The 27740-nt window shown below is 35.8% G+C and overlaps 4 protein-coding genes across 7 annotated transcripts; 1 reads left to right on the top strand and 3 right to left on the bottom strand.

Moving 5' to 3' along the window:
- Window positions 1–3307: 3307 nt before the first annotated feature.
- On the bottom strand, window positions 3308–3787 carry LOC115979253. The gene has a single exon (XM_031101238.1). The coding sequence runs from the start codon at window positions 3772–3774 to the stop codon at window positions 3586–3588; it is 189 nt and encodes a 62-aa protein (XP_030957098.1). The 5' UTR covers window positions 3775–3787; the 3' UTR covers window positions 3308–3585.
- A 726-nt stretch (window positions 3788–4513) lies between these two features.
- On the bottom strand, window positions 4514–7050 carry LOC115982322. Of its 2 annotated transcripts, none has more exons than XM_031104879.1 (2): window positions 6727–7050; window positions 4514–5691 (listed from the first exon to the last, which is right to left on the bottom strand). In XM_031104879.1, exons 1-2 carry the CDS (start codon window positions 6866–6868, stop codon window positions 4691–4693), a joined length of 1143 nt encoding a protein of 380 aa, XP_030960739.1. In that variant the 5' UTR covers window positions 6869–7050; the 3' UTR covers window positions 4514–4690. The 2 variants fall into 2 exon arrangements, with proteins under 2 accessions (XP_030960739.1, XP_030960741.1); XM_031104881.1 differs by having other exon boundaries at window positions 4514–5675.
- Window positions 7051–14832: 7782 nt separating this feature from the next.
- LOC115982321 (trihelix transcription factor GT-1-like) lies at window positions 14833–24998 on the top strand. Of its 2 annotated transcripts, XM_031104878.1 has the most exons (6): window positions 14859–14978; window positions 15170–15827; window positions 18638–18676; window positions 23467–23598; window positions 23877–24101; window positions 24439–24998. In XM_031104878.1, the coding sequence occupies exons 2-6, from the start codon at window positions 15236–15238 to the stop codon at window positions 24642–24644; spliced, it is 1194 nt and encodes a 397-aa protein (XP_030960738.1). In that variant the 5' UTR covers window positions 14859–14978; window positions 15170–15235; the 3' UTR covers window positions 24645–24998. The 2 variants fall into 2 exon arrangements, with proteins under 2 accessions (XP_030960737.1, XP_030960738.1); XM_031104877.1 differs by having other exon boundaries at window positions 14833–15827; window positions 24416–24998.
- Window positions 24999–25674: 676 nt separating this feature from the next.
- Window positions 25675–27740, bottom strand: LOC115982319 (mitotic spindle checkpoint protein MAD2-like). 2 transcript variants are annotated; one of them, XM_031104876.1, is made up of 8 exons: window positions 27492–27740; window positions 27349–27364; window positions 27108–27238; window positions 26514–26634; window positions 26278–26381; window positions 26068–26189; window positions 25915–25978; window positions 25675–25883 (listed from the first exon to the last, which is right to left on the bottom strand). In XM_031104876.1, exons 1-7 carry the CDS (start codon window positions 27562–27564, stop codon window positions 25922–25924), a joined length of 624 nt encoding a protein of 207 aa, XP_030960736.1. In that variant the 5' UTR covers window positions 27565–27740; the 3' UTR covers window positions 25675–25883; window positions 25915–25921. The 2 variants fall into 2 exon arrangements, with proteins under 2 accessions (XP_030960736.1, XP_030960735.1); XM_031104875.1 differs by having other exon boundaries at window positions 25675–25978.

The raw sequence follows: 27740 nt of genomic DNA, 5'->3' as shown, positions 1-27740 counted from the left end.
AACTATATCTAAAATTTGCCCTTTGCATATTATAATTAACCCTTTTATTTTAAGAAATTTGAAACATTCAACAATTGGATATACTACTGCTCACCTATGCTCATCCAGGTCATCCACCTCATTCCAGTCATTGTCAAACAGCGAAGCAAGTTTCAATCTTGCATCTGTTTGTCACGTTGTGTGATTCACAGGTTGCCTTTATGACCTTGTAGGACATAGATGATAGAACAGCTGATGACAATAAAAGCCAGATTTAACTCTTTGAGGCTCTAAGCTGACTACAAGTACAAGATGTTTTGCGTGTTACCATTCAACTCTGAATGCTGAATGAGTTTTCATGTGAAAAACATTTATAGTCCTCAATTATTGATTATCTCTACATCAAGGACAAGCCTAGACAAAGAAGTTACTAGTAAATTATGAGAAGTACCACTCAGAGTAGTTAAAAAATGAATAAGGGATTGAAAAATTTAACACAGTACTGGTGGTAACTTTCGTCCACAAAGGCATTGTTAACAACAACCTGAGCACATACATATTGCACTGTGCCACCCGTTATGTTAGAACAAGCTAGAACATGAACAGAGAAGAAGAATAGATTTTGCAGCTTCTACAGTAATTTGGTTGACTTGTTGAATCTTTGAAGACAACACAATTGTTTGAGTGTTTATATATAGTTAAAAGAGGAAGGGGAACAAATTGCATTTTGAAAATCACCTCTTTGTGTGTCTAATTTGGTGGGTAAGACATAATGCTTAGTAGTTTGATAGAGTCGAATTATGTGTGTGCATAGTTGAAACCAATTACACTATGAAAATCATCTCTTTTTGTGTGTGCATAGTTTTGGTGAGTAAAACATGATGCTTCGTAGTTTTGACAGAGTCGAATTGAAAGAATTATTTTCGTGTCAATTTTTTGCCTTTTGCACTCATTGTCACAGCCATCAATTCATCATTTTTTTTCTTCTTCAAAGTCGTTTTTTTTTTCCCTTTTTTTAATTCGGGTTTGAAATTAGGTACCAAATTGGATATGACAACATAATTTGGTTATATTAGAGAATTTTTAGGAGCAGTGGCGGCTCTAGGATTTTTTTGTAGGGGTTAGCAGTGGTAGAAGTATGAATTTGTCACGAGGGGCAAGTGAAAAAAAAATTGTATAATTAATTTTTTTAATATGTACAACTTCCATATTATATACATTATACAATAATCTAAAATAGTATTCTAAATATAATTTAGTATAAATATCAGTAAGACAACAACCGTTGAATACATAAAAATAACTAATCATATACGTGACCGGTCTCTTGGAGTTGGACTAATGATAAATGTGAAATTAAGAAAAAAAAAATAGTAACTGATATAAGTTTTTACTTTTAAAGCGTATGGCTTCTTAACCTTACATACATGTGGTCAGTCTCTTAAAATTGGAGCAAACACCAAAAGAGTTCTTGGATTTGGAAATCTATAGAGTATTTATCGAACTACTTAATCAAATAGAGAGAAAAACTAAGAAAACATAGAAGAGAAAAAGAAAGATAGAGAGAATGATGAAAGAATCATAGATATAGATATAGATCTGTTGGTTGTAATAGTAGTATACTTTATTGTTGATGAAGAAGAAAAGAGTAGGGAAAAACAACTTTATTCTATTGTCAATGGAAAAGTAAGCCAAAGTTTTGGAATTTTTTTTTTAATTGAATGAGCAAAAATTTGAAACATTTTTTTTCTTTCTTATAAAATAAATATTTTAAGAATAGTGCTATTGACACAGCACTTTCATAACAAAACCTAGGTGGCAAGTTGTCAAAGGTAAAAAAAAAAAAAGTGATGTTAGTTGTGGGTCATGATAAAAATCAGTTACAACTTACCACTTAACATTTATTGTTAAATTATTGTGAAAATATTGTGAAAGTAGCAGTAAGATGATCATATTCAAACTTATATCAGTTGTGTTTAAACAAAATTTAGGGTCAGGGGTTCAAAATTTTATTTTAAGGGCTCAATTTTTTTTAATTAAAAATCATATATATATATATAATTGGCCAGGTTAGGGGGTTCATTGAACCCTTTGGCCTTAAGGCAATGCCGCCCTTGTTTAGGAGAGCCACAAATTTAAGAGTCAAGAAAAATTATTGCTAAATTTGGTACATGATCAATCGTAAATGATTTTCAGAATTAAAGAAAAATTTGAGCTACATATATTGATAGGTGGTTAAGTTGAAACTTGAAATATATTAAGAAATAATTTTTTTTTCTTTTATTTATATTTTGTAAACACTAAATGAAAATTAGTTTTATTTTAATTGAATATAATTCTGTTTCTTAAATGATCTTTTTTTTTCTTCGTGCTTTAGCCCCAAAGATGAAATTCTGATTTCGTCCCTTAGACGATTTTTTTTTTTTTTTTTTGAAAATGAGGAAGAGAGGAAGAGAGATTCAAACCCTAAATCTCTTAATAAAAAAGAGCATGCTATGCCATTGAACTACAATACTCTTAACTTAGTGGGTTCTAGTTAGAACAACTGGTAAAGTTTCTTGTCGTTAAATAAGAAATCTGAAGTTTGAACCCCGTTTACCCCAAAAATCAATTGATACCCTAGAATAATGATAGGAGCAATCATTATAAACTTAACCCTCACACAAGGGTTTTGCATCTTACATATGGTAATTTATGGCACTAATGACCATGGATATGAGGAACAAGAACAACAATACTACAAATATAATAATATTTATACTCGATTTCACAATTTACTGACTTGTGTGATTGTAAGTGGTTGACGAAAAATGATGGCTCTATATTGGCAGAAAGTATCCACCACTCGTAGTCATATAAGTTAATAAGTTATAAAATTGGGTGTGCGATTGGGTGTGTCTCTATAATTATTCCGTGAGGATTGTTTTCTTTTGGAGTTGATTAGTTCAGATGGTAGGAAACAGCTACTTATGTGACAAGAGAGGCGTGATAGAAAAGTGGGTCCGTCCAACTCCAAGCATGGCTCTTCTCCATGAACAAAGTTATAGCTAATAGCTTCGTCTTTATTATGAAGGAAAAAGTTAATTATCCAAGTCATTCGAAACCCATTATTCATGTTTTTAATGCCAATCACGGAATATCTTTGAAAAATTTTGAACGTAATCATGGTAACACACATATAAGAGGGCTTTGTAAGCAGTGACAACATGTGCACATACCTTGCTTGTGCCACCCTTTAAGAAAGTCCAAGCAAGCATATGAACAAAGAGAAGAAAACACGAATGGTTGAGTAATGATGAAAGCTAGAGATAATTGAAGTGATCAGCTCTATAAAGTATAATATATATATGTAGTTGCCTATCATTAGGCTTTTAACAATGTTACTCATGATACAAATAAAATTAAAATGGAAAAGAAATTGAAGAAAAAAATAAAGAATGTCTTGTCTCATTATTCTTAACATAAAGAATGGAGGATAGACTATAGTTAAATATTATTGAATCATATATGAAGTGACAGAGACCCCGGAAGCAATATGGGAGGGTGAAGCCTATTGAACGTATTTTCTTTTGTAGCAAAAGAGGCCTTCATAATCACAAGCGGTCCTCATTCTTTCTGAGATTTCTTGCGGATATCTTTCACCCATTTGAAATTTAATATTGACTTCCCAATCTTGCTCCCTTTAGACCCATCCTTGTTCTTCTTCTTGTCATTCTCTGATGCTGCTGCTGCTGATGGTGGCGGGGGATCGGGGTGATCGTCCCATTGATCAGCCCATGAAAGTCCAGAATCCATCTCTCCTTTTTTTTTTTTTCCTAACTCTCTTTGGATTTCCTGAATTGGAACCTTTTTAGATAAACAGCTTTAGAAGTTTGTTTAAAATTCATTTGCTTATTTTAGGCTCATGTTGGCTTAGCCCTTAATTGGACGGACGCAAGGAATAAATTTGGTGGATGGTGGTTATTTTGGATGAACAGCCATCGAATTTTGCTTAAGCTACCAGTTGCTTAATCAAAGTTGCTTTACTCAATTTGATTCTTAACGTGGTCAAAACCTTTTCTTTTGACTAAAGGAACGAATTTGGTTATTTTGGTGAGCGAGGGATGTCCCTTCATGTAGCCTTTTTGACTGGGTCTCTATTGCTCAAGGCAATGATCAAATCTACATCTATGCCAAACCTTACATTTGCCTAATCATCTCAGCCACTAACTCACTGGCTAAATTAGGAAAAAATACACTGTATCCAGAGCATGTTTCCTCCCTCTCATATCGGGGTGGACTCCACACGTGTGGAGTCCACCCCGATGTGAGAGGAGAGATACTTGCTTCGGATGCATGGTATATCTCCTCACTAAATTTTAGGATAGGTTTTTGTTCTTAAAGTGAGATTCCTTTTAACTGTTTTAGAAAGCAAAGATTATACTTTCTAACTTCTTATTAACTTGTTTGCTCAAACAAACAACTCAACTCCAGATAACAGGTTCTAACACCTCCAACATCATGAACAACAAAACTAACTGCAAAACAGGGACCCTGAATTCCAATTTGTTTGCGACATAATGAAAAGAAAAAATATCTTATCAACGAGATTTATAAGTTTACAATGAGAGCCGATAAACAAATACATGGAGAACCAACGGAATACAGATTAAAAATAGGAAGCACCAAAATAGGAGTCATTTGCTTAGCCTTTTTACTTGGGAATACATTATCACCTATAAAATTCAATATGACCGGCAATCTCCCTACAAAACAACTTTGACTCACTAGCCAACTTCAGACTCTTGACAATGGCAAGTCCTGTTTGTTTGTGTGTAGATGATGGCTTATATGACATGGCTGCTTCTTTGCTCCCCAGCGACAGAGCCCCCCTGGCAGGAATCACATTTTCCCACCAAAATTCACGTAAAATGGCATGTATCATATCCCAATAAGCACGGTCTCTATGTACACGGAATATTGTGCTTCCATTTGGCGTCCAGCAATACAAATCAACCCATTCTCTGTCCATTATCTCCATTTGACCCTGCACTTGAGGCATGTAATAGAATGGCACAGTTGACCAGGGCAGACCAGTCTCGGGCTTCCCCTTGTTATATGGGCACTTTACTTCCAGGATCCCACCTCCTGGAAAGCAACCAAGAAGACCATCAGGGGAAGCACCCATCCAACCAAAACTCTCCTCTGAATGAGTTGCAAACCCTAATGAGCTCACCTCACGACCTGTGATGCTTCTGTACCGGTCTATAGCCTCTGCTTCATTGAGCACACCCCACTCCATGGCACACTTTTTAGAAGTTTCCACAATTTCTACTTCTGATTCAAAGACTTTCTCATGCCAGAGCTCAAAGCGACGGGTTCCTTTCCAAAAGCCCAAGGCAGTGCTGAAAGTGCTTGTGGTCAGCTTGTCCTTGCGAAGGGCAAACCATTCTTCTGAACGTTGGGGAGCCTCAGATGGAGTAAGTTGTGCAGCCAACACCAAAGATGAGGGTGGACGGCCAATGAGAGGAGCAGTTGGAGAGATCAATGTTGACTTGCATGTGGAAATGATTCTAAGGATTCCATTTCCATGCTTTTCTTTTGGAGACAGCAACAAAACTGATTGATGGTGAGTGCCATATGGTCTAGAGACACAAACATTGCTCATTGCTGAGATAATCATACAGTTGATAGCAACTTTATTTTGATGAAGGATCCTACAAAGGCCACATACTGCTTGAAAGTTTAGTTGAAGAGTTTAGCAAAAAACATTTTAGGAAAATCTTCCTATACAAGATAATATTGTTGGAGTACAACATACTGAGAGAAATAGAGAAATGACTTTATAAAATAAAAACAAATAATTGATCTAAAATAAATATGAAAGGAAGCATTATATGCCACTGCTAAACCGCTAACAAGGGGTGTCAATGAAATCAACAGGCTGGACAAATGTCTTTTTATTTCTTCACTCTCAAGCAACCTTCCATCGAAATAAGCATATTTGATAAGCAAGGATTTGCAAAAGATTTTTGTGTTGAAGTAAAGAATTGAATACTCATTCCTTATCCTACAGCAGCATTATGCAATTCCTTTTCTGGGAGTAGAACAGTCTAAAACAATGAAAGCGTATACTTGACTAAGCCAATTGATACAGGCCAAAACTATGAATCTGAACCTTTCATGTTCCAAAGGAAAAAGAGCCTCTAATTTTAGTCACATATGGCCCATGCAAAATATATGTCAACACTTGGCAATGTCAGGCAAAAATTGATCATTTCATGTCAATTCACCTAACCTTTTTTCAAACATGAATTTTATCACGTAACTTGATGCACTTATCAACTACTTGACTCTAACAGTGACATTTCCAGGACTTGTCAAGCAACTAATTTTTGCAGATAAACATTGCAAAAAAGATAAGAATAACTTACTGAAATTTGCTGAAAATAATCCTTAGCCCTCAATAGTTAGAAACAAATTATTCACCCCCCAAAATAACAACTTTCTTACCCATAGCTAAGTTAATCTAATTGAAGGTTTTCACAAAATATAGCCCACAGACCAAAAAGCAATATAAATTAACCAAGCAATTACTTCCCTTGTTTCCATTAGTGCCAATTAGAGGTTAATACATCATACAAACTAAAATGGGCATGAGCACAAAAGCAAAAAAACCAATCCCTGACAATCAAACAACACTAATTATTAAGCAGATAAGAGCAAAGAACAAAAACAAAAAAGAACGCAAGGCGTTTGATTTAATACCTGAGAGAGACCTAGAGTTAAAGGAATTAACTTTGGGGTATGAAAAGGCCGAGGGCGGGCTTAGAATGCAAGTGGGTCCTCCATTATTAAGCCAAAAATGGGAAGCTTTGGGTTGAGTGGAGGCGGCTTGAATGAGCTTCATCGCTTATAGTTTGCTCACAATCATGACCAGAGCCATGAAAGAATAAGAAGATAAAGTTAAAAAATTACTATAAGTTCAAGTTTTTGTGCAGCTAAGTTTGAGGCTATGGCGGTAGTTGAATAAGGGGTTTTGCTGCAATTCATGGATGAAGAGAGAGAGAGAGAGAGAGAGAGAGAGAGTCTGACCGAGCCTATCAAATAATTTCAGATGCGTAACGTTTTGGATACTCATGCAATACGCCGTCGTTGCGATTTTTTTTTTTTTAAAAAATTTATACTCTTTTTCAGTTTTTCAAATAGGATAAAGATTTTTTTTTTTTTTTTTTTTTTTTTTTTTTTTTTTCACAATGATAAATTACTTTTTAGATTTTAGAATTTTTGGTATTTTTCATTTCAACATATAGTATTTTATTCTAACCTCAAAGTTAGAAAATTTTTTATTTAAACTTTCTATCATATATACTTATTTTATCTATTAACACTATTGAATATCACATTACTAACTTGTTTCAATGAAATTTATTTCAAAATTTGAAGTTTAATTGAAACTTACTATGATATCAAAAATAAAAATAAGCTTACCGAATATTTTAGGATTTGATTAAACTAAATAAAAATCAAAGTATATTAAAGGAAAATGGCTAAAATATACTATTGGATTAATTCAAAACTAAAAACCTCATGTAGGTCATTTTATGGCAAAGTGGTATGTGTGTGTATATATATTGTAAGGACACGATTCGTAGCGACCCATAATAATATTGGGTTCGCACGTGAAAAGGCCCCAACAATATCACTTATAGATTGAAACTTACTATGATATCAAAAATAAAAATAAGCTTACCGAATATTTTAGGATTTGATTAAACTAAATAAAAATCAAAGTATATTAAAGGAAAATGGCTAAAATATACTATTGGATTAATTCAAAACTAAAAACCTCATGTAGGTCATTTTATGGCAAAGTGGTATGTGTGTGTATATATATTGTAAGGACATGATTCGTAGCGACCCATAATAATATTGGGTTCGCACGTGAAAAGGCCCAAACAATATCACTTATAGAGCGTGGGTTTGAAAGGCTAGGCCTAGATCACCAGACAGTGGATTTTTCGTGGTGTTCATACATAATTAAATCGTGTTCGCCCTAGGAGTTTTTCTCCTGGAGGCGGGCTGGGAGGCTCTGGTTTTTGGCCATTTTTCCCGGCCATTTTTCCCAGCCCTTTCTCTAGGTTACTTACTTTTCCTTTTATACTAGCCTGTGTTTCTTATCCTTCGTCCACGTGTAGGATCGACTTTTTCAAGACTGATACTTGTCCCATCAACCCATATCTAGAGTGGTTGGGGGTGGTTGTAAAAGCTGGAGAGTATGGCTCTGTCAGGTGCAGAGTATTGAATGGCAGTAAGGGAAGCCTTCCCTGGTCGTTATGCTTTCCAGCATACCCTTCTCTATTGACCTAGATATTTTTAGATTTTTTCCAAGCTATTCCTATACCGTTTTTGTCCTTCCTTTCAGGGGGTCCTCGGTTGTGTCCCAAGACTATTTTGTACTTGCATTACCTATCCTTGGCTATAACCTTCCTCGGCTCGGGTTTTGGGCCCCAATGAATAAATGGGCCAGGATCATAAATTATTGGGCCCCACAATAGCCCCTCAAAATCCTGCTGTCCGACCTCTTGGTCGGAGAGGAGGGTTTTGGTAACGCCAAGCCTTTATTATGGCTCGTTTAACTCTGTCCTTCATTAATGTTGGTGTCTCTTTATCTACCCGGGAAACATACCGGGCTACGAGACATTCCTCGGAATCCATTCACAATGCGTTCCTGCCGTCTGATTATTTAAAACGCCCCTTTAATGATTTCCCTTTACGAGACCATTTAAATTCGACGGTTATTGACGGTGTGGGGAAGTGGAACGGGCATATCCTTGTTTACAGATTTTCTCGGAAATCTGGACAGATTAAATACCTCCCGTTTTGCCCTTCATATAAGAAGAAAGGCAAGAGGTTATTTCTCTTATACAGAGACCCTTTTAATCCTTCTGAAATTGGAGACCCTTAGCCTCCTCCAGAGTTTACTCTATCCACTAGTTACACCTTAAAATTGTGATACGTTTGTGATAAGAGTGAGTAATGAAGGAACCATACTCTTCCCAAAAATACCATGTTCTTATGAAGCTCAAAATGGCTCGGTCAGGGCAGGGATGGCAGAGACTCAAGATACTTCTTACACTCCTTTCAGCCAAAATCCGAAACAGGGGCTCGTCGTGTCAAACTTTTGGCGCGACTGAGCTGGGGTCACTCATTATCAGTACCAGCCGCTCTCTTATGAGCATAGCTAACATGGCACCAACGTGTTAGGAGTCAGGACTGACGCAGGGATAAAGTATCCCTGCTTCTTCCTCTCTTCCTTCACTGGTGCCTCCTTTTGCCTCTCTTTCTTCTTCTTTCCACTACCAGATCCATCCTGGTGCTTTTCCTTCTTCCTCTTCTTCTCCTCTCCCACCAAGGAAGGTCCTCCTTTCAATATGGAGGTTAATGGGACAGGTTTTGGAAAGACTTGGGAGCAGAGCTTAAAAAGATTTCCGACTGTTCGTTTGTTGTTTTTTTTTTTTTTTTTTTTGTAAACTCGTTTTCTATATAGGCTTGTTTAAGCCCTTCTTTGTACACTGTAATACCCCTTTATATTAATAAAAGTCATCCTTGCTTTATTTCATATATTCTATCTCTTCTTTTTGAAATGGTTATGTCGTAAATAGACGCACTACTCTGCGATTTTTTTTTTTTTTTTTAATTTCTATACTACGAACGATACTTAGGGCCGAGATCCCAGTTAAATAAAAAGTCTTTGCTCTATGCTTATTGCAACTATCCGGCATAATAATGTTGATTTGAACACATGATACTTAGGACAGAAATCCTTACTAAGAAGAAAAGAAAAAGATATTATGATGAGCTTATTAGAGCTGTCTGGTATAATAACGCCGACCTGAGAAAACAATACTTAGGGCCGAAATCCCTTACCAAGAAAAAAGACGTTACCATGAACTTATAAGAGCTGTTCGGCACAATAATGCCCACTTGAACAAATGATACTTAGGGTCGAAACCCTTGCTAAGAAAAAGATATTGATATGAACTTAATAGAATTGTTTGGCACAATAATGCCAATCTGAGAAAACGATACATACCCCGAAATAGCCGAGGTGACAGCTGAATGCTCGGTGCGGTGTAGGAGGTAATCATCCGAGGACACATAACCCAGAAATGAACAGCCCCTATAGGTTGCTGAGTAATAAGGCGTTTCACCATCTTCCTAATAACTTTCATAATTTTATCCTTTCCTGGTATTTGATCCGAGGATTGAGCAACTTAGAATTCTTCTTAAGTAGCTGATCTTTCCATAGGTCTGAGTCCGAGGACTATGCAATACTTTGGTTCTGTCCAAAACTTTATTTTGATAAGTAGTTGGTTTCCCTATAGGTTTGAGTCCGAGGACCATGCAATACCTTGGTTCTGTCCAAAACTTGATTTTGATAAGTAGTTGGTTTCCCCATAGGTTTGAGTCCGAGGACCATGCAATACCTTGGTTCTGTCCAAAACTTGATTTTGATAAGTATTTGGTTTCCCCATAAGTTTGAATCCGAGGACCATGCAATACCTTGGTTCTGTCCAAAACTTGATTTTGATAAGTAGTTGGTTTCCCCATAGGTTTGAGTCTGAGGACCATGCAATACCTTGGTTCTGTCCAAAACTTGGTTTTGATAAGTAGTTGGTTTCCCCATAGGTTTGAGTCCGAGGACCATGCAATACCTTGGTTCTGTCCAAAACTTGATTTTGATAAGTAGTTGGTTTCCCCATAGGTTTGAGTCCGAGGACCATGCAATACCTTGGTTCTGTCAAAAACTTGATTTTGATAAGTAGTTGGTTTCTCCATAAGTTTGAGTCCGAGGACCATGCAATACCTTGGTTCTGTCCAAAACTTGGTTTTGATAAGTAGTTGGTTTCCCCATAGGTTGGAGTCCGAGGACCATGCAATACCTTGGTTCTGTCCAAAACTTGATTTTGATAAGTAGTTGGGGGAATTATCCTCTCGACTATGGTGTGGGACCTTGGTTTAAGGGGGTTAGCTCCTCAGCCAAGCCCCTAGAACCATCCGTGCTGCTGACGCTTCCAAGCGCAGCCCCTAGTGAAGAAACATAGCCTCTAGTGGGACTTTACTCTAAGACACTATATCCGGCTACTGAAAATGATGTGAAGGATTGTATCAACCCACCACCAGCACCAAGACACAAGCCTTTCCACAGACGGCGCCAATTGTAAGGACACAATTCGTAGCGACCCATAATAATATTGGGTTCGCACGTGAAAAGGCCCAAACAATATCACTTATAGAGTGTGGGTTTGAAAGGTTAGGCCTAGATCACCGGACAGTGGGTTTTTCGTGGTGTTCATACATAATTAAATCGTGTTCGCCCTAGGAGTTTTTCTCCTGGAGGTGGGCTGGGAGGCTCTGGTTTTTGGCCATTTTTCCCAGCCTTTTCTCTAGGTTGCTTACTTTTCCTTTTATACTAGCCTGTGTTCCTTATCCTTCGTCCACGTGTAGGATCGACTTTTTCAAGACTGATACTTGTCCCATCAGCCCATATCCAGAGTGGTTGGGGGTGGTTGTAAAAGCTAGAGAGTATGGCTCTGTCAGGTGCAGAGTATTGAATGGCAGTAAGGACAGCCTTCCCTGGTCGTTATGCTTTCTAGCGTACCCTTCTCTATTGACCTAGATATTTTTAGATTTTTTCCAAGCTATTCCTATACCGTTTTTGTCCTTCCTTTCAGGGGGACCTCGGACATGCCGAGGACTGAATCGTCCTCGGCTGTATCCCAAGACTATTTTGTACTTGCATTACCTATCCTTGGCTATAACCTTCCTCGGCTCGGGTTTTGGGCCCCAATGAATAAATGGGTCAGGGCCACAAATTATTGGGCCCCACATATATATATATATATATATATTTCTCTCATACACTTGGATATTTAAATTTTAATCCATTTTAAGTGTTAGATTGTAGAATTAGGTTTATATTATTATTATTCTATCTTTTATCTCAAAAAATGTTTATATTATTATTTAAAACTAATATGCTAGTAGTAAAAAACAAAATAACATGCTCATAATAGTTTTAATTAATAACTTTTTAAAAGACAAAGCTACAAAGATGATTTGTATATAAAAACTACACCATTTAAAAAAAAAAAATTCACTTACAAAAACTAGTAAAAAAAAAGAAGCAAAATTTCACTCACCTTTTTTCTTTTCAATGAGAAACAAACAAATTTTTATTTTTAGTCTGAGCAGGCCTCTGCATATTTATTGGACTACAACCTGTATGACCAACTAGCTCCAACATGTACAGCGCCACAATTCATTTTTCAATTGACATTTCGTGGATTTCTTTCGAAGGAGCCATTTCATGGATTTTAGTATGAGTTTTGTTGAAGTTTGGACAAATATGACTTCTTTGGATTCAGATTTGGTGCAATAAAGAATCAATTGAAAGTTAAAAATTCATTTTTAACCTTTAACCTTTCAAATTTTTACATCTCATAGCTACAAGGTAATTTGACTGTGCAATCATTGCATGAGATCCAAATCTGACTAGTTTTTATTTTAAAAGATAATAAATTGAAAGTCAAAAGTCTTGTAATTTGATAGAATTATCTAAACAAGTTTTTATTCTCCTCTTCCATTTGTTGTTAAAAAAAGTTTTTGTTTGTTTGTTTGTTTGTTTGTTTAAGAGCAAAATGGAAATTGTGTCATCAAATTGATTTCAAATTCCTAATGCTTTCACAATGAGCTTATTAATCATCTTAACATCATTATTTATTCTAAACATTAAAAATGTCATAAACTTTAGTGCAATTTAAAAAAAAAAAACGTTTAGTGCGTTCTTAATTATTCTATTTTCTCAAATATTTTAAGTGTATTAGATGAAAACGTTCAAATTCAAATCCTCTACATCTATCGAATTAAGGAAAAAAAAAAAAAAAGAGGATAAGATATTTACTTGATATTTGCAACATATTAATTATCTAAATGATATAATTTCTTAAAAAAAGTAAAACTTCCCCTAGACTAACCCTTATAGTCTTGGATGAGAGCACTTGTAGCAGTGGAGCTAAAAAGCTATATAGCTATTTTAGCTCCACCAAAACACAAAAAAACCTATACAGCAGTGGAGCTAAACTTTTTTTTTTATAACTTCATTGCTACAGTGCACATCCATAGAGCTAAAAATAAAAAATAATTTTTTATTCCCTGCTTGGTTGTGTGTAGTGGATATATTATTTTATTGTAATAGATATCTTATTTTATTTTGATGTTTATATTATTTTATTGTGTTGAAAACTAAAATAGATCTACTATTACAGCATGTGTGTAGGTAAAATAAATAAAATAACTTTTTGTGGTGCTAAATAGCTAAATTTTTAGCTTTATTACTGTGGATGCTCTTAAATCCCTCAATTCTTAGGACAAAGTAAACCACCCCCTCCACCCACCAAAATCACTTTGAACAACAATTCTTTTTCTTTTGGCAAGTAGTAATTCTTTTATTTGGTAATATTGCTTTAACTTAAAAAAAGTATATACATCTTTTATTTCTAAACTACAAATGAGATAAAAATCTCTTTCTTTTATAGTAAAGACATTTATAGTTTTCCTTAAAAGAATTATTCATAATTGAAAATTATTCATATTCTTTTGGCAAGTAGATGTGTGCCTTTAGCTCTTTTATCGTGGAGACATTTATAGTTTTCCTTAAAGTATCCGTAATTAAAAATTATTTATATTCTTTTGGCAAGCAGATGTGCCCTTTCAGCTCAATTACATTAGGCATTTTTAACGAAGTTATTCAAATTTCAAATCTCTCACTGCATTGCAAGTTTTATAACCATCAAATTATTAAAAAAACATATATATATATATATATATATATATTTATAAGATCCTGTTAACGAGGTTTTAAAAAATTATTAAAAAAATATAGTTTTTTTTTTACTAGGAAAAAGTTTGAGTAATGTGCCCAGCATAAATTAATTTATTGTATTTTTATAAACTGTTAATATAGTAAATTCTTATTAATATTCATATGGGTCCACCATTAACGTTATTTTTTTACTTACCAATAATTACCTATTACATTAAGAGTAATGCTATAGGCACAATCTATTTTACAACATTTTTACAAACTATTGATGTGACAAATTCTTACTAGTTCTAATCTAGGCCATCATTAATATCACATTTTTATTTACCAATAATTATTTGGTAAATGTTAAGCCACATTAGCAGTTTGTAAAAATGTTGTAAAATAGTTCGTGTCTACAGTATTAGTCTTACATTAATAATTTGTAAAAGAGAGATGCTACGTTTATAATATTTTTACAACAAATTATAGGTGGTTAGTTGTTATTGGTTCAAATTTGAAACTAACACTAAAATTACTTTTTTGTCCTAACAATAACAACCAGTAACAACCTGTTACTTAGGAATTGTTGTAAAATTATTGTAGACATATCATTTCTCTTTGTAAAAAGGTTTGTAAAATAGTTTATGCACGGTGACATTATTCAAAGAATTTCTAAAAATATTTCCTAAACTAATACAGTTAGGGGATCTCTTAACTTTTGCCTTTATATACAATGAATGGTCTTAAAACATTTATTAATGGATCATTTAAAAAAAAAATTTGATATTACTTTTATTGTAGAAAATATTAAAAAATTGTCAAAAAATTAGTTATTTTTTATTTTTCTTGTAGAAAATTTCAATTAATATATATTTTTTTATAAATAAAAACTTTGTTAACTTTTTCCCATATGTATTTTGGATAGTTCTTCCTTGCGACTCTATGCCTAAAATCGTCCAATAAGAATTAATAGAGTTTGAGTGCAAAATTCAAGGATGGGACAGAGGAGGAGCTGAAATGAACAGTAGAACACAAGAAAGAAAGAGAGGAGTCCATATCAAGTTCAACCGATTCTCCCATTTCTCCGCTAATCAAACACAAAGCTTTTACTTCACGCACCTCTCTCTCGCTCTCTCTCTCTCTCTCTCTCCCTCAGCTCACAAGGACACACTTATTTGCTAAAACCCCAAAATTACCGTTTGCAATAAAGTGAAACCAAATCCAAAAAAAGAGAGAAAAGAACCGCACTCAACTTCAATCCCCTTACTTATTACAACAACAAAATGAACTTTTTTTACTCTCACTCCCACTTCCTCATCTCAATCTAATTCTCTCTCTCTATCTCTCTCTTTCTCGGAGGCATTTTCACAAACACCTACATCAGAGAAAAAACAAAAGCCCACCACCATGTACTTGTCCGAGAAGCCCCGCCCCATAGACTTCTACAAAGAAGAAGGCGCACGCGACATGATGATCGAGGTCGTCTCCAATGGCGGCGGCGGCGGCGGCGACTTGCCACCTCACCACGCTCCTCAACCTCACCCTCACACGCACGCCCACTCTCACCACCAGCACCAGCAAATGATTCTCGGCGACAGCAGTGGCGGCGACGAGGACCATGAAGTCGAGGTCGAAGTCAAGGCTCCCAAGAAGCGAGCCGAGACGTGGGTCCAAGACGAGACTCGTAGCTTAATCTCTCTGCGCAGAGAAATGGACGGGTTGTTCAACACTTCGAAGTCGAACAAGCACTTGTGGGAGCAGATTTCATCGAAGATGAGAGAAAAAGGGTTCGATCGATCACCCACTATGTGCACCGACAAGTGGAGGAACTTGCTTAAAGAGTTCAAGAAGGCTAAGCACCAAGATAGAGGTAGTGGGTCTGCTAAGATGTCTTATTACAAAGAGATTGAAGAGATTTTGAGAGATAGGAGTAAGAATGCACAGTACAAGAGCCCCACTCCACCTAAGGTTGATACCTATATGCAATTCTCTGATAAAGGTATAGTTTTTGAGCTTTGTTTTTGGCAGAATTGGAAGTGAATATTGCCCAAATTTTAGTTTTTCTTTTTTTGGTAAAGGTATTTGATTTGAATAGGTGTTTCTGGATGTGGGTTTTATTGGGTAATGCCTGATTTGTGTTATCTGGGTGTATATGATTGGGATAGCTTACAATATTTTGTGTTATTTGAGATTGCCATGTGTAGTTTTTGCTGTCTTATGGAATGATTCTATTAGAAGCTATATTTAGAGGCCTTGGAAATGGGTATAAGTATAACAGATTAAGTTGAAAAAGCAAATCTACCTTATCAAAGCATGCTCTTGAAATTGCTATTTTTGGTTATTCCTCATTTTGCAAATATATATTGATAGTCACATGTTGACTCTTTCTGCAAGCCCAGTGTGAGACATTACCTAGAGTGTTGTCTGCAATGTTATAGTGCTTACTTTGAGTTTTCTGTACACCGCATACTTTGGTTTTCTTTTTTTTTTTTTTGGGGGGGAGTGGGAGGGTGGGTGGGTACTGGGTGTGGGGGTATGTAGCTCAGTTTGTGGTGCTGTATGTTCTAGTTCTGTTTAGAAACAGGATATCTCATCAACCAGTTAAGGGATTCATAGATCAATTTACTTGAATGAGTATAATTTTCTTCCCAGTTTCATACGCATGTCAAGAAGGGGAGTCCATGCAAATGACCATTTATCTGCCTTGGCTTCTTGACTAGACTTGTCCCTTTTACTGTATTTTTCCCTAAAAGCTTACATATCATTGGATTTCAAATCACTAGGTCTCAATTTATCTACAGGAAAGAAGTTCCTTTTGAATCATGAAATTAATTTTTTTAGTTTTAAATCCTGCCTGTTTGCAATTGTCTGATCTGAATGGAGAATGAGTGGGGACTATTTTTTTCTGATAACCCACATATCTTGTCCTTTCAATTTCCTTCCACTTGATGATTATGACAATTTTCTCTTCTGTCTTTTTAAGAGTAAAAAATACATGGACAGTTTTAGAGCTTTTTTCATTAACAGCCTATATGTTACCGATTAGTCTATTTTAAATGTTAGTATTTGTGTATCATAAATGATTCTTTCTGCAAAATGGTTCTTTTAGGTAAAAAATTTCCAGAAGATTCTCACTCCTTTGATTGCGTATTCTTACAATCCTCGTGCCTTATTTGGCTCTCTGATTATCTGTAGTGAACATGCAAGACTGGATGATGCAGAGCATTCTGTGATTTTAATTGTTTCCAAATGTCATATGCTCCTGCGTATTGAGAGCATCTGTAGTCTCATCATGTAGATTATTGAATACACATCTATGGATATTAGGATAATGGATAGATGACAGTAACCACGTTGGATAATTTTCATACTGACTGATGCAAAATTTCATACATTTTTGGATTTGGAATATCTAAACCCCTTTATCCTTACCTTTCTGATCAAGTGCTTAGTTATTCTTCTTATGCCCTTACACTTTCATTATATTATAAGCTGCTCTGGCTGTTCTCGCTCCCATTCCTATCCACAGTTGAGATTGTTAACCGCTGCAAAATAGTGAAAATACATCTTCTATACAAGACCAATTTTCTAATAAAAAATTTCAGTAGTATCTGTGATGGATTACCTATATAAAAAAAATGTAGCATCTGTGATGGATTAGTGGACTTGATTGCCTAAGTTTCTTTTAATCCTTCTAACACCATGGTCACGACATTAACAGATAGTTGATATTCTGGCTATGTGGGTTAACTTTCTTCAGTTCTTCTCCATAATGGAAGATGTAACATCTCTTCTTTTTGAAGTAACCATGGCTCATCCTGTTACTCTTAACTCTTATCATTGGTAATAGTTGCGAGGGGATTACAAAGGCTAAGATTAAACTTGGAACTGATAGCTACAGTGCTTTGAGTTGGATATTACTGGAAGTTACAAAACAGTTAGAAAAGCTGTTTTGCATCTCAGTTGAGCTGACAACCCTAAGGGGTGTACATATGAAGGAGACTTAGATGCACTTTTCAATAATTTAGTTCTGATTTAGTATTTCTGTCATTTATACTCCTGGTGAAGTCCGATATAATGTGAAGTCTAGCTGAGCTTGTTAATTTTTTTGCTATTACTTGTTAGATTAACGTTTTTGTTAACCCAGTGCTTGTGATTTATGGATTTGGAGTACTTTGCTCACATAAGTCTGTCTGATTTATTCTCCTGAATGCTCCCAGTGACCCAATATCATAAATTATTAACTGAAAATTTCTGAATGGGGAGCCAAACTTTATGAAATCTGGCTTCTGTAGTTGGTTATCTTTAATAAAATCTGAACAAGGTCTCATGCTTTTGAATTGTGCCATTCTAATGTTCGTTGAAGCATCGCATGGCATATTGGGATTTCCTGTACATGATTTAGTTGAGCATCCTTTTTTACCTTTGTCTTTTTTATTTATTTAAAAAACATTAGTTGAGCATCCTTTTATGTTCTACTTCATTAGTTTGTTGAACACTTGCATTCATGATTTACATATTTCCACTGCTTGGGCATCCATTAACTAGTGTACTAAATGTTCTTTACAATTGGTTTCTTGAAATTCGCAACCCCTTACCTCCTGGTTTAAACTGCAGTTTATATGGTTGTTTATTTATATTCACTTTTTTCTGGTAATAATAGGCAACATGGATAAATCTTTTAATTGTATGATCTGACATGGTTCGAAAACATGTATAAATCTTTTAATTTTATTATATGACATGGTTCTGTTATTATGAACTGGTGCCAATATGACAAACTGCTTAACTCATTTTGTGCTCACCCAGGTATTGAGGATGCTGGCATTTCTTTTGGACCAGTGGAAGGTATGGAAATATTTGATTGTCATTCTTTGATTTACATTTTATGTTTCTTTCTATCCTATTTACTGGCTTTCTGGATATATATATATATATATTTTTTTTTGGTTGGGTTGCTCATGACTAGTGTGGATCTTTAAGTTTAGTGGTTTTTGTTTTATTATGTTTTTAGTTGTGCAGAAAAAGGAAATAAAAAAGGAAATTTGATGCAGGACAACCAGAACAAAATTGAAACAAACAATAAAATAAAGAGATATGACTTAGGAGTTAGCACTTAGGCTTTGCTTAGAGTTAGCACCAAGCGGGAAAACCACTAGGAGTTAGCACCTAGGGTAGACCTGGAGTTAGCACCAGACCAAAGAAAAACCAAATGGCTATTTTTTTCATTCATCAAAATATCAACTATCTCCTCAAGGAGTACAATAGGTTGCTTATAAAGGATTGCTGAACCCTAGTTCTAATTGGCTAGGAAACCCTAATTGCCTTATTACAAAAATAACTTTACTTCCAAATTAAAATGCTAATACCCTAATAAATTACTAGGACCTAAAATATAAAAATACAAGTGACTTGCAAACATAAATAATACTAAATAATAATCTTCTTGTGTCTCCCGCATCATTCTCCTCTGGTTGGAGAAAACTCGATCTCGAGTTTTAAAACATTGAAGGATTTGAATGTTGACAAGTAACACTTGCTTTAAGTCTGGAATCACCTTAGGGAGCACAGAGAAAAGAAAAACCTTGAATTCCACCACATCAAACTCATTTGGAATAACAAAATCAATGTGTGGAATTAGTATAATATCATCTTGAACCTTATGAACCATAGGAAACAATGTAGTTTTAACTTCTTCGACTTCACCAAGATGTAGATCTTTAAGCACTATGGAGGGTTGATTAGAAGCACATTCAACTACTTCAACTTTCACATCATGTGCACCCTCAAGCTTGCTAGTTAGTTTTTGAGTGGGTGCCATTTTCTTTTCTAGCTGGGCATTAATCCTAGTGATTATTTGCTCCCCCAATTTCCACGAAATAGGTGAAACAGTCTGATTTTCCTTTCTTACACTAGCAAAAAGTGAACTGAGAAGATCTAAGGAAATGTCTTCACTTTCATCTATGACCAGATTCATAATTGTTTCTATGGTTGAAAGTACAGCAGGTGGATGGTTGGACCTAATTATCTTTAAGAAACTTTGAAACATCTTAACAACCAATGCATCACACTCAAGATCCAGCATCACCAAGCATAACTTGACCTTTGCAGTGGTTTCAAGAATTGAAACCACCTTCTTATAAGAGTGAGTAGACACATGAGACATATTTTCAAATGCTGCCAAAATCAATTGGAATATTTATTTCATTTGCTCATCCTTATATGGGGCATTTGGTGCTGTTATCCTTGTAATCTCAATAATGCAAGATAAAACTGAAACCTTCACATCCATTTCAGCATGTCGCAAAAGTTTATTAGTGATTAGTGCCTTCATTGAGGGTAAAAGGGCATCTCGCATTGATTTGGATGGTTCTTGCTCCACATATGCTAACAAATTTTCAACTTTATCAAGAAGAGTGAGGAGATCATCAATGGAGGAAGGAGGGTTAAGGAGTGTATTCCCAGCCTCCTTAATCTCCTCCTCAAATTCTCAATCAAAGACAGTCATTTTCAGCTCAGACTTGGAGTCACAAAACACCGATATGGAAAATTTCTGTGAAGTTGAAGAACACTTGATGTGCACGGGGGTTGGCTTCTGGGTTTAATGGGTTAATATGACTGCTTATATGTTATTTAAATTGAGGCAGGGTAGGTTTTGCAGTGGATGGGTATAGGACTGGGCTATTTGTTTAATTGGTTTTGATGGTTGGTTTTTTTTTTTTTTTTTGGGTTACTGGGTTCAGTAGGTTGAATGGGTTGGGACAATTTGGTCTAATTAAGGTTTTTATTTTTATTTTTTTCGAAACTGGGTTGGGACAGTAAAGGCTAAGGCAAAAGATGGGCTGTCTTTGGGTCGGGTCAGATGTGTTTAAGGTTAATCAGATCAAGTAGGTCACGTAAATGGCTAAAGAAGGGGAATAGGGGAATTTAGACAGGCCAGTGGGTTACTTCATGAGATTGGATAGATGCAGGATTGGCGTTGCAGTAGAACCAGCGGCATGCGAGGCTGAGGCTTCCGACAAGTGTTGTGGTTGTGGTGGCTGGCCCTTCTGGCAGCTTGTGATGGCTGTGGGCAGCGGCTTTGGATCAACGGGGTGAGATCGGTATTAACGAATTCTTGCGGTACTGTTCTGGTGGAGTGGGTTATAGGTTTTTTGGATCTGGTTTCCTTTATGGTGGTTGGCTTTTGTGTGGGTATTGTGGTTTGATGGGATGAGAAACACGGCAACGAAAATTTTTTTTTTTTTGGTTGATATTTTCTGGTTCTTTCCTGCGGTGTTGCTTCAACAGATCGGTGTTTGCTTTGATCCCAAATATGATGCAAGACAACCAGAACAAAATTGAAACAAATAATAAAATAAAGAGATGACCTAGGAGTCAGCACTTAGGCCTTGCTTGGAGTCGGCACCAAGTGGGGAAACCGCTAGGAGTCAGCACCAGATCAAAGAAAGATCAAACAACCATTTTTTTCATTCATCAAAATATCAACTATCTTCTCAAGGAGTACAATCTATGAAGCACAGACGCGGCCTGGGAGGGTGCCGCATCGAAGTTCGACGCGGTTGCCCGCGCACTGGTGCCGTGTTTGAGCTCTTTTTTTTTTTTTTTCATGGATTTGCGCCAACTCGGCTCGATTCGTGCCGAACCGGGCCGATTCGTTCAGAATTGGGCCGTATTGGCCGAATCGGGCCGTATCGGCCAGCGACCGAAATGGTTGAAACAGGCCGAAATAGGCTTTGAATCATGCTAGAACAGCCGAAATTGGTTTTGAATGAGGCCCAAACATCCTAAATCTGTCCTTCCTCAATTTTAATCTAAATATTTGTTGCTTCTTTTGTGTTTTCCTTTTTGTTGTGTTTTGTTTTGTGTTTCTTGCCTTCTTCTTTCTTTGTTTTGTGAATCAAGGCATAGTAATGTGTTTTTTAAGTATATTTTAATAGTAAAAATATATAGAAAATATAAATAAAAATATTTTTAATAATTTTTTAATCGCCGCACCCCGCCGCACCCACACCCTTCTTTTTCAAAAATTGCTGAGTTCCACACCCGCATCCGAATCCGGAAACGCACCCGTGCTTCATAGAGTACAATAGGTTGCTTATAAATGATTGCTAAACCCTAGTTCTAATTGGTTAGGAAACTCTAATTGCCTTATTTCAAAAATAACCTTGCTTCCAAATTAAAATACTAATACCCTAATAAATTACTAGGACCTAAAACATAAAAATATAATTGACTTGCAAACATAAATAATACTAAATAATAATCTTCTTGCGTCTCTTGCATCAAAATTGCACACCATTCTTGTTGCATGGGACATGCATGTTCACATGCTCATTGTTTTTTGAATTTTAGTCTACAATAAAATATGGCTATATATTGGATGGAATTGCCAATGACCTCTTAGGTCAAGTGTCATTTCCGAGTATTTTCAACGGAAACGTTTAGCATTTGAATTCCCCCTCCCTCACTTAAAATATATTAGAAAATATATATTGGATGAAATCACCACCACTACCATAAACAATCATTTAGCTTTGAATTATATTATTTTATTATGGATGCTGAGCTTTTCATGTTAAAGGAAGTGTGAAGTATTCTCTACCCATTGCCAAGATACAAAACTCTTTTAAAGTTGTGATTACAAATAATTGTAATGAATCAACTATCATTGAAGAATTAGTCGCATGTTGAGACAAGAAATCTGGGTTTTGGAAGTTTAGTTTAAAAAAGAGCTCATTTCATATCAGCCACTTATTCTTTGGTCTACCATTGTCACTTGATGACAGCTACACATAATGCTGATCTGAGTTTTTACAGAAGAAGTTTCTTTGTCATCATTGGCTGCTTCTTTTGTTTTTTCAACTCTATACTATAAATGAGTGAGTTGGTATAATAGCGATTGAAGCTCCTTATGCCCGGTTCCGTTCTCCCCTAAAAACAAATACCCTTATAAATGAAAATAGAACAAATTGAGAAATGAGAGCAAAGAGGATAAGAATTAGCTATATTGGGGTAAATGATTTATGGACTTACACTTACCTAGTTTGATATTGAGTGAACTTGATTTTCTGCATGGATATACAGATGCAATACCACTATTTGTAATCGGCATTTCTGTTGTCTTTCCTCAATGCAAACACCATTTTCCATTTCCTGACTTGAGACAAACTTTATTGGAGGGTAGTTAAAATGTATTGCGAAAGTTCTCTTGATTATCTCCTAGTTCTTCTCTCTATGTTTCTCTAAGTTTTGAGTAGACAATTTCTTTACTTGTGTTGATTTGTTGTTTAGGTCTAGTCCACTTCAATAATCCATAGAACAGTCTATTAAGGTCCAATAGAGAGGACAGACGCTTGACGATACTACTGCCTACTTCAGAGTTCAGTCTTTTGTTGATACTTACCTAAGTATATCATACAGCCGAGACCTGAATACTTTGACACAATGCAATCATCTGAATTATATGTATCTCTGGTCGTTTAGATACTTTTGCACAGCCTTTTATTTTTTTATTTTTATTTTATAATAATTATTATTATGTACTTTTTCTGTTTTGGGAGAGAGAGTTTTCCTTGTTATCTATGTATCTCAAAGAAAAATGTTTTCCCCTCCCATTTAAGTTCTTTCATGTGCAGCTACTGGCAGGCCAACACTCAATCTTGAGAGACGTTTGGATCATGATGGACATCCTCTTGCCATTACCACAGCTGATGCAGTTGCAGCAAGTGGTGTTCCTCCTTGGAATTGGAGAGAAACCCCTGGAAATGGTAACTTTGCAGTTAATCTGACTGTTTTGAAATTATCTTAACAGACATCTTTATTTGTGACTTCTCCTTCAAGTTGTGTTCTGTGGATGAGTATCATTTTGTTAATAGTAAGAACATTTTGTTTATGGGTGGAATGTCCTCTGTATGACCTGCCTAAGTGAGTGAGATCAAGGCCACTACTATGGATCATGAGCCTTTGGCTTCTTTTTTTTTGAGAGGACAATTAATAAATGATTTCTTTATGTTGACTTTATAGTTCTCTATTCCCTTACTTGCAGGTGGGGAGAGTCAGTCATATTGTGGGAGGGTAATATCAGTCAAGTGGGGTGATTACACTAGAAGGATAGGTATTGATGGCAGCACAGATGCCATCAAGGAGGCAATAAGATGCGCTTTCAGGTTGAGAACCAAACGTGCGTTTTGGTTGGAGGATGAGGATCAGATAATCCGAAGCCTTGATCGGGATATGCCTTTGGGGAATTATATGCTTCATCTTGATGAAGGTACAATTATATGTGGTTTTCATAAAGGTCATTATGATTCTAAATATTTCTTAAGAAAAGGATCACCCCAAAAAAATAAAAGTTGAAAGGTAGCAGCTTTTATTGATGGGATTAATTATCACATTTCTTTTTGTTTCACCTTTTCAAGAGCTGTAGTGCTGTTACGAAATTGGATCTTTCTAATGAAGTATGTTCCCTATAGCCGCATTCCCTAACCCAGCATAATAACTTTAACAGGTCGACAATAACCTGGAAGAGTTGTAAATATCTTTTTCCCCTTATGCTGAGCAATTTTTTTGGTTGGGGCTAAGCAGAAATGTTGAACTCCTAATTGCAGGATTGGCCGTTAAAGTGTGTCTTTATGATGAGTCCGATCACATACCAGCAATGCATACTGAAGATAAGATTTTTTACACTGAAGATGATTACCGTAATTTTCTGTCTCAACGAGGCTGGTCATGTCTAAGGGAGCTTGATGGGTATCGAAACATTGATAGTATGGATGATCTTCGACCTGGTGCAATATACCGTGGTGTGAGTTGAAGACAGCTCATCATTGTCTGGATGGAGGGACCTCATTCTGTTTTCTTCTTGATGTGAGTGCGACCGGCTTGGAACCGTCTAGCTCAGTTGTGTATAATGCTGTTCTCCAGTTAATTTGGTTAAATACTGACACTGGAGGGACTTTGTTATTCTGTTTACCATACCTACTGATCAGGTTCCATGTTGCTTAGTTGTGTATAATTCAGAATTATATAGTAGCACATGGAAAAAAGCCTGTTGCACAAATTCTGATCTCAACGTATAGTGGCCTGAACAGCTTGTGTGTAAATATGTATTTCCAATGACAACAAAGGGTTTCCAAGTTCATTACCAGTAAAATCATTTTTCCCACTATGGATTTGCTGCTATTTGCTTTGCCGATTCTTGGCTAATGTATTTGTTACTATTTGCGTTGGTGTGTTTCTGAGCATGCGGTATAACTGGTTCTTGAAAATGAGCACGTTACTAATCCTGTTTCTTGAAATCCGTCATTAATGTTCAAAACTATTCATTAACAAGTTTATGTACACAGGTACAACATGCCTGGGAAGAAATACATTAAAATGTAGCAAGCTACATGCCTGGGAAGAAATACTGCAGCTACATTACTAGCAACTTACTGCATGCTAAATTTTTTAAGTTTGGCACTAATAAAGAACGGTTTTTTGGTGTTTGAGTTGTTAAAATAGCTTATAGCTTAAGAGCAGGGGTGTTAAAAAGCTATTTTAACACACCAAAAAGTTCTTTATCAGTGGTGCGCAAACATAAATTTTTTAGCAACTTACTACAGTAAGTTGCTACTAGAAACACGTCTATTGTGAATGCTCTTAAAGACTCAGTTGCCCTTTTTAAACGTGCAGCAAAATCGTTCAAAACTTTAAGCACAGCACCTTAAAGTGGTTGTTGCTGACTTAATTGTATGTCCAATTTTTTCATGAACCATATTTGTTCTACAGTTCTTCAATGATTAAAATGCAAGAAATATTTTTTACTTATTCTCATGTTTATTCCCTTAACATAACAAAAAGACTTAAAGTGCAAAACGGATTTACTTATATATATCACAATGGGGAACAGATTACAATTCAATTCAAGACACTCATATTTCTTCTTCACTCCATGTTTTCATCAGCCACTACAAAATGTGAATAAAAGATTCACAATGACCACGCTCTCAAGCGAAGAAGGAACCACACAAAGAGGTAAAAAAGAAACAAATGCAATTTGACCATCTGTGGCCTTCTCTCTACTGCTCATGTAAAAAAGCAGCCTTCTCTCTACTGCTCATCCCATTCGTCATTCTTGTATGACACAAGAGTGTCAATCTTGTGAATCTGCATAACCCAAGCAAACACATCACATCAACTATAGCTAACCAGAGTCTGTCACTCCAACCAAATCAAAAATACCATTGCAGACTCACCTTGGTATCAAAGGAATGCAATTTGACCATCTGTGGATTAGCAATAAGTTTGGGGTCACTCTCGATCCAAGTGAATGGGACTGCAACATCTTTGTCAGTGTAGGCCAACACATCAAAGACACCTAAAAGGAAGTAGGCACAAACAACGGGTTGATTGGAATAAACACCAAGCACAATTGACATAATTGGGGAATGATGAATGGTTCTTACAGGCTTCGTCGAGGCATGGCAAGTAGGTAATGCTCGAAGCAATCTGTCGCATGATAGCTTGTATCTCTCTCATGATTTCCTTGTCACTCTTTTCTCTAGACACACTGAAACCAGAAAAAAAAAAAAAATGAAATCAATGAGATCATACCCACAATTAGAACATTTCAGTAACTTCATATTAAGAAGCATACTATGCAAAAGGAAGAAGAAATTAAAACCAATATTTGGTTCATTACCCCTTCTCAACGACCTCGCTATCAGTCTCAATGGTAAAGTTCCACCTCTCTAGGACCTCATTGGTAGCCTTACTCATTATCACAAGAACAATCCTTTGCAACTGTCCAGCTTCCAGCCATTCTTTACAAGAAAACCAAAACATTTCAGTCACGAACATTGTACACAAATGCATCAAACATAAACTCTAGTACGGTTTCTCAGTAATTGGAAGAGAAGACAACCCAAACAAACGAATAAAAATCTTAGTTTTTCTTGTTTTCTATACTCAGAAAATGAAAAACAGAAGTCAGCAAGTAAAGTCAAATCTTGCTATATCCAAATGAAATAAATGACACATTCTTTTCTCCTCCTTTTTCATGTACATTTAAATCGACCCATATCATGCTAATCACATAGAGCCAACAAACAAATTTGTGTCCCATGACTTCTATTGATATGTTTCATGATAAAAAGAGAAACTGGCCTCAATAGAGCCGTGAAACTGTTCTAGATCCACTAAATAATTTCCTGATTCTTTACTTAGATTTTTTACCAGAAAATCTCTTAGTATCCAAACAGAATAGAAAATGCTTTTTCTAAAAGGCAACACTTACCAGAAAGCTGAGAGTTTAGGTTGGCAATGAAGGATTTAACACCCTCATCCTGAGTAAGCAACATAGGAAGCCCATATTTCTTCACCTTCACAAAACTTTCTTCCGGATAAACTCCGCGATTGTAAAGAATACTAAACAATGTTCAATCAACATTAATTTTCAAAACCCATCATTAACAACATTCCAATAAATTAAAAAAAAAAAAAAAAAACAGAAAGAGAAAATTAATATCCAATCTTACCTATTCGCAGCATACCCTGAAAGAGGAATTGCAAAGAAATAAAAAGATCAGCCAAGATTTTCTTCAAAACCCAACAAAGAAAATAGAACGCTGAATTTCAAAAGAGGGTTTATCTAAGAAGTCTATAACGCACAATAACATACCAAAAAACTCGCTGACAATCGCCGCTGAACCACGAAGAGTGATGATATCTTTAGCCACTGTTTTTGAAGCCATAGTCTCTCCCTCACCTTCTCTTCTCTAAGCCAAGAAAATCAAGATTCGTTCAAAGAAATATCAAACAAACGCACAGAATGATGGGATTTCGTGAAATCGATGGAAAACGAAAATGGGTTTGGGTTTTGTTTTTTACTCTGTGTCTGTAGGGTTGAAAAGAAATTTGCAAAAAATAA

This window comes from Quercus lobata, chromosome 3 (assembly GCF_001633185.2).
Source record: "Quercus lobata isolate SW786 chromosome 3, ValleyOak3.0 Primary Assembly, whole genome shotgun sequence".
Classification (NCBI taxonomy): domain Eukaryota; kingdom Viridiplantae; phylum Streptophyta; class Magnoliopsida; order Fagales; family Fagaceae; genus Quercus; species Quercus lobata.
Note: the sequence above shows the minus strand (reverse complement) of the source record. Positions and strands in the feature narration are given on the sequence as shown.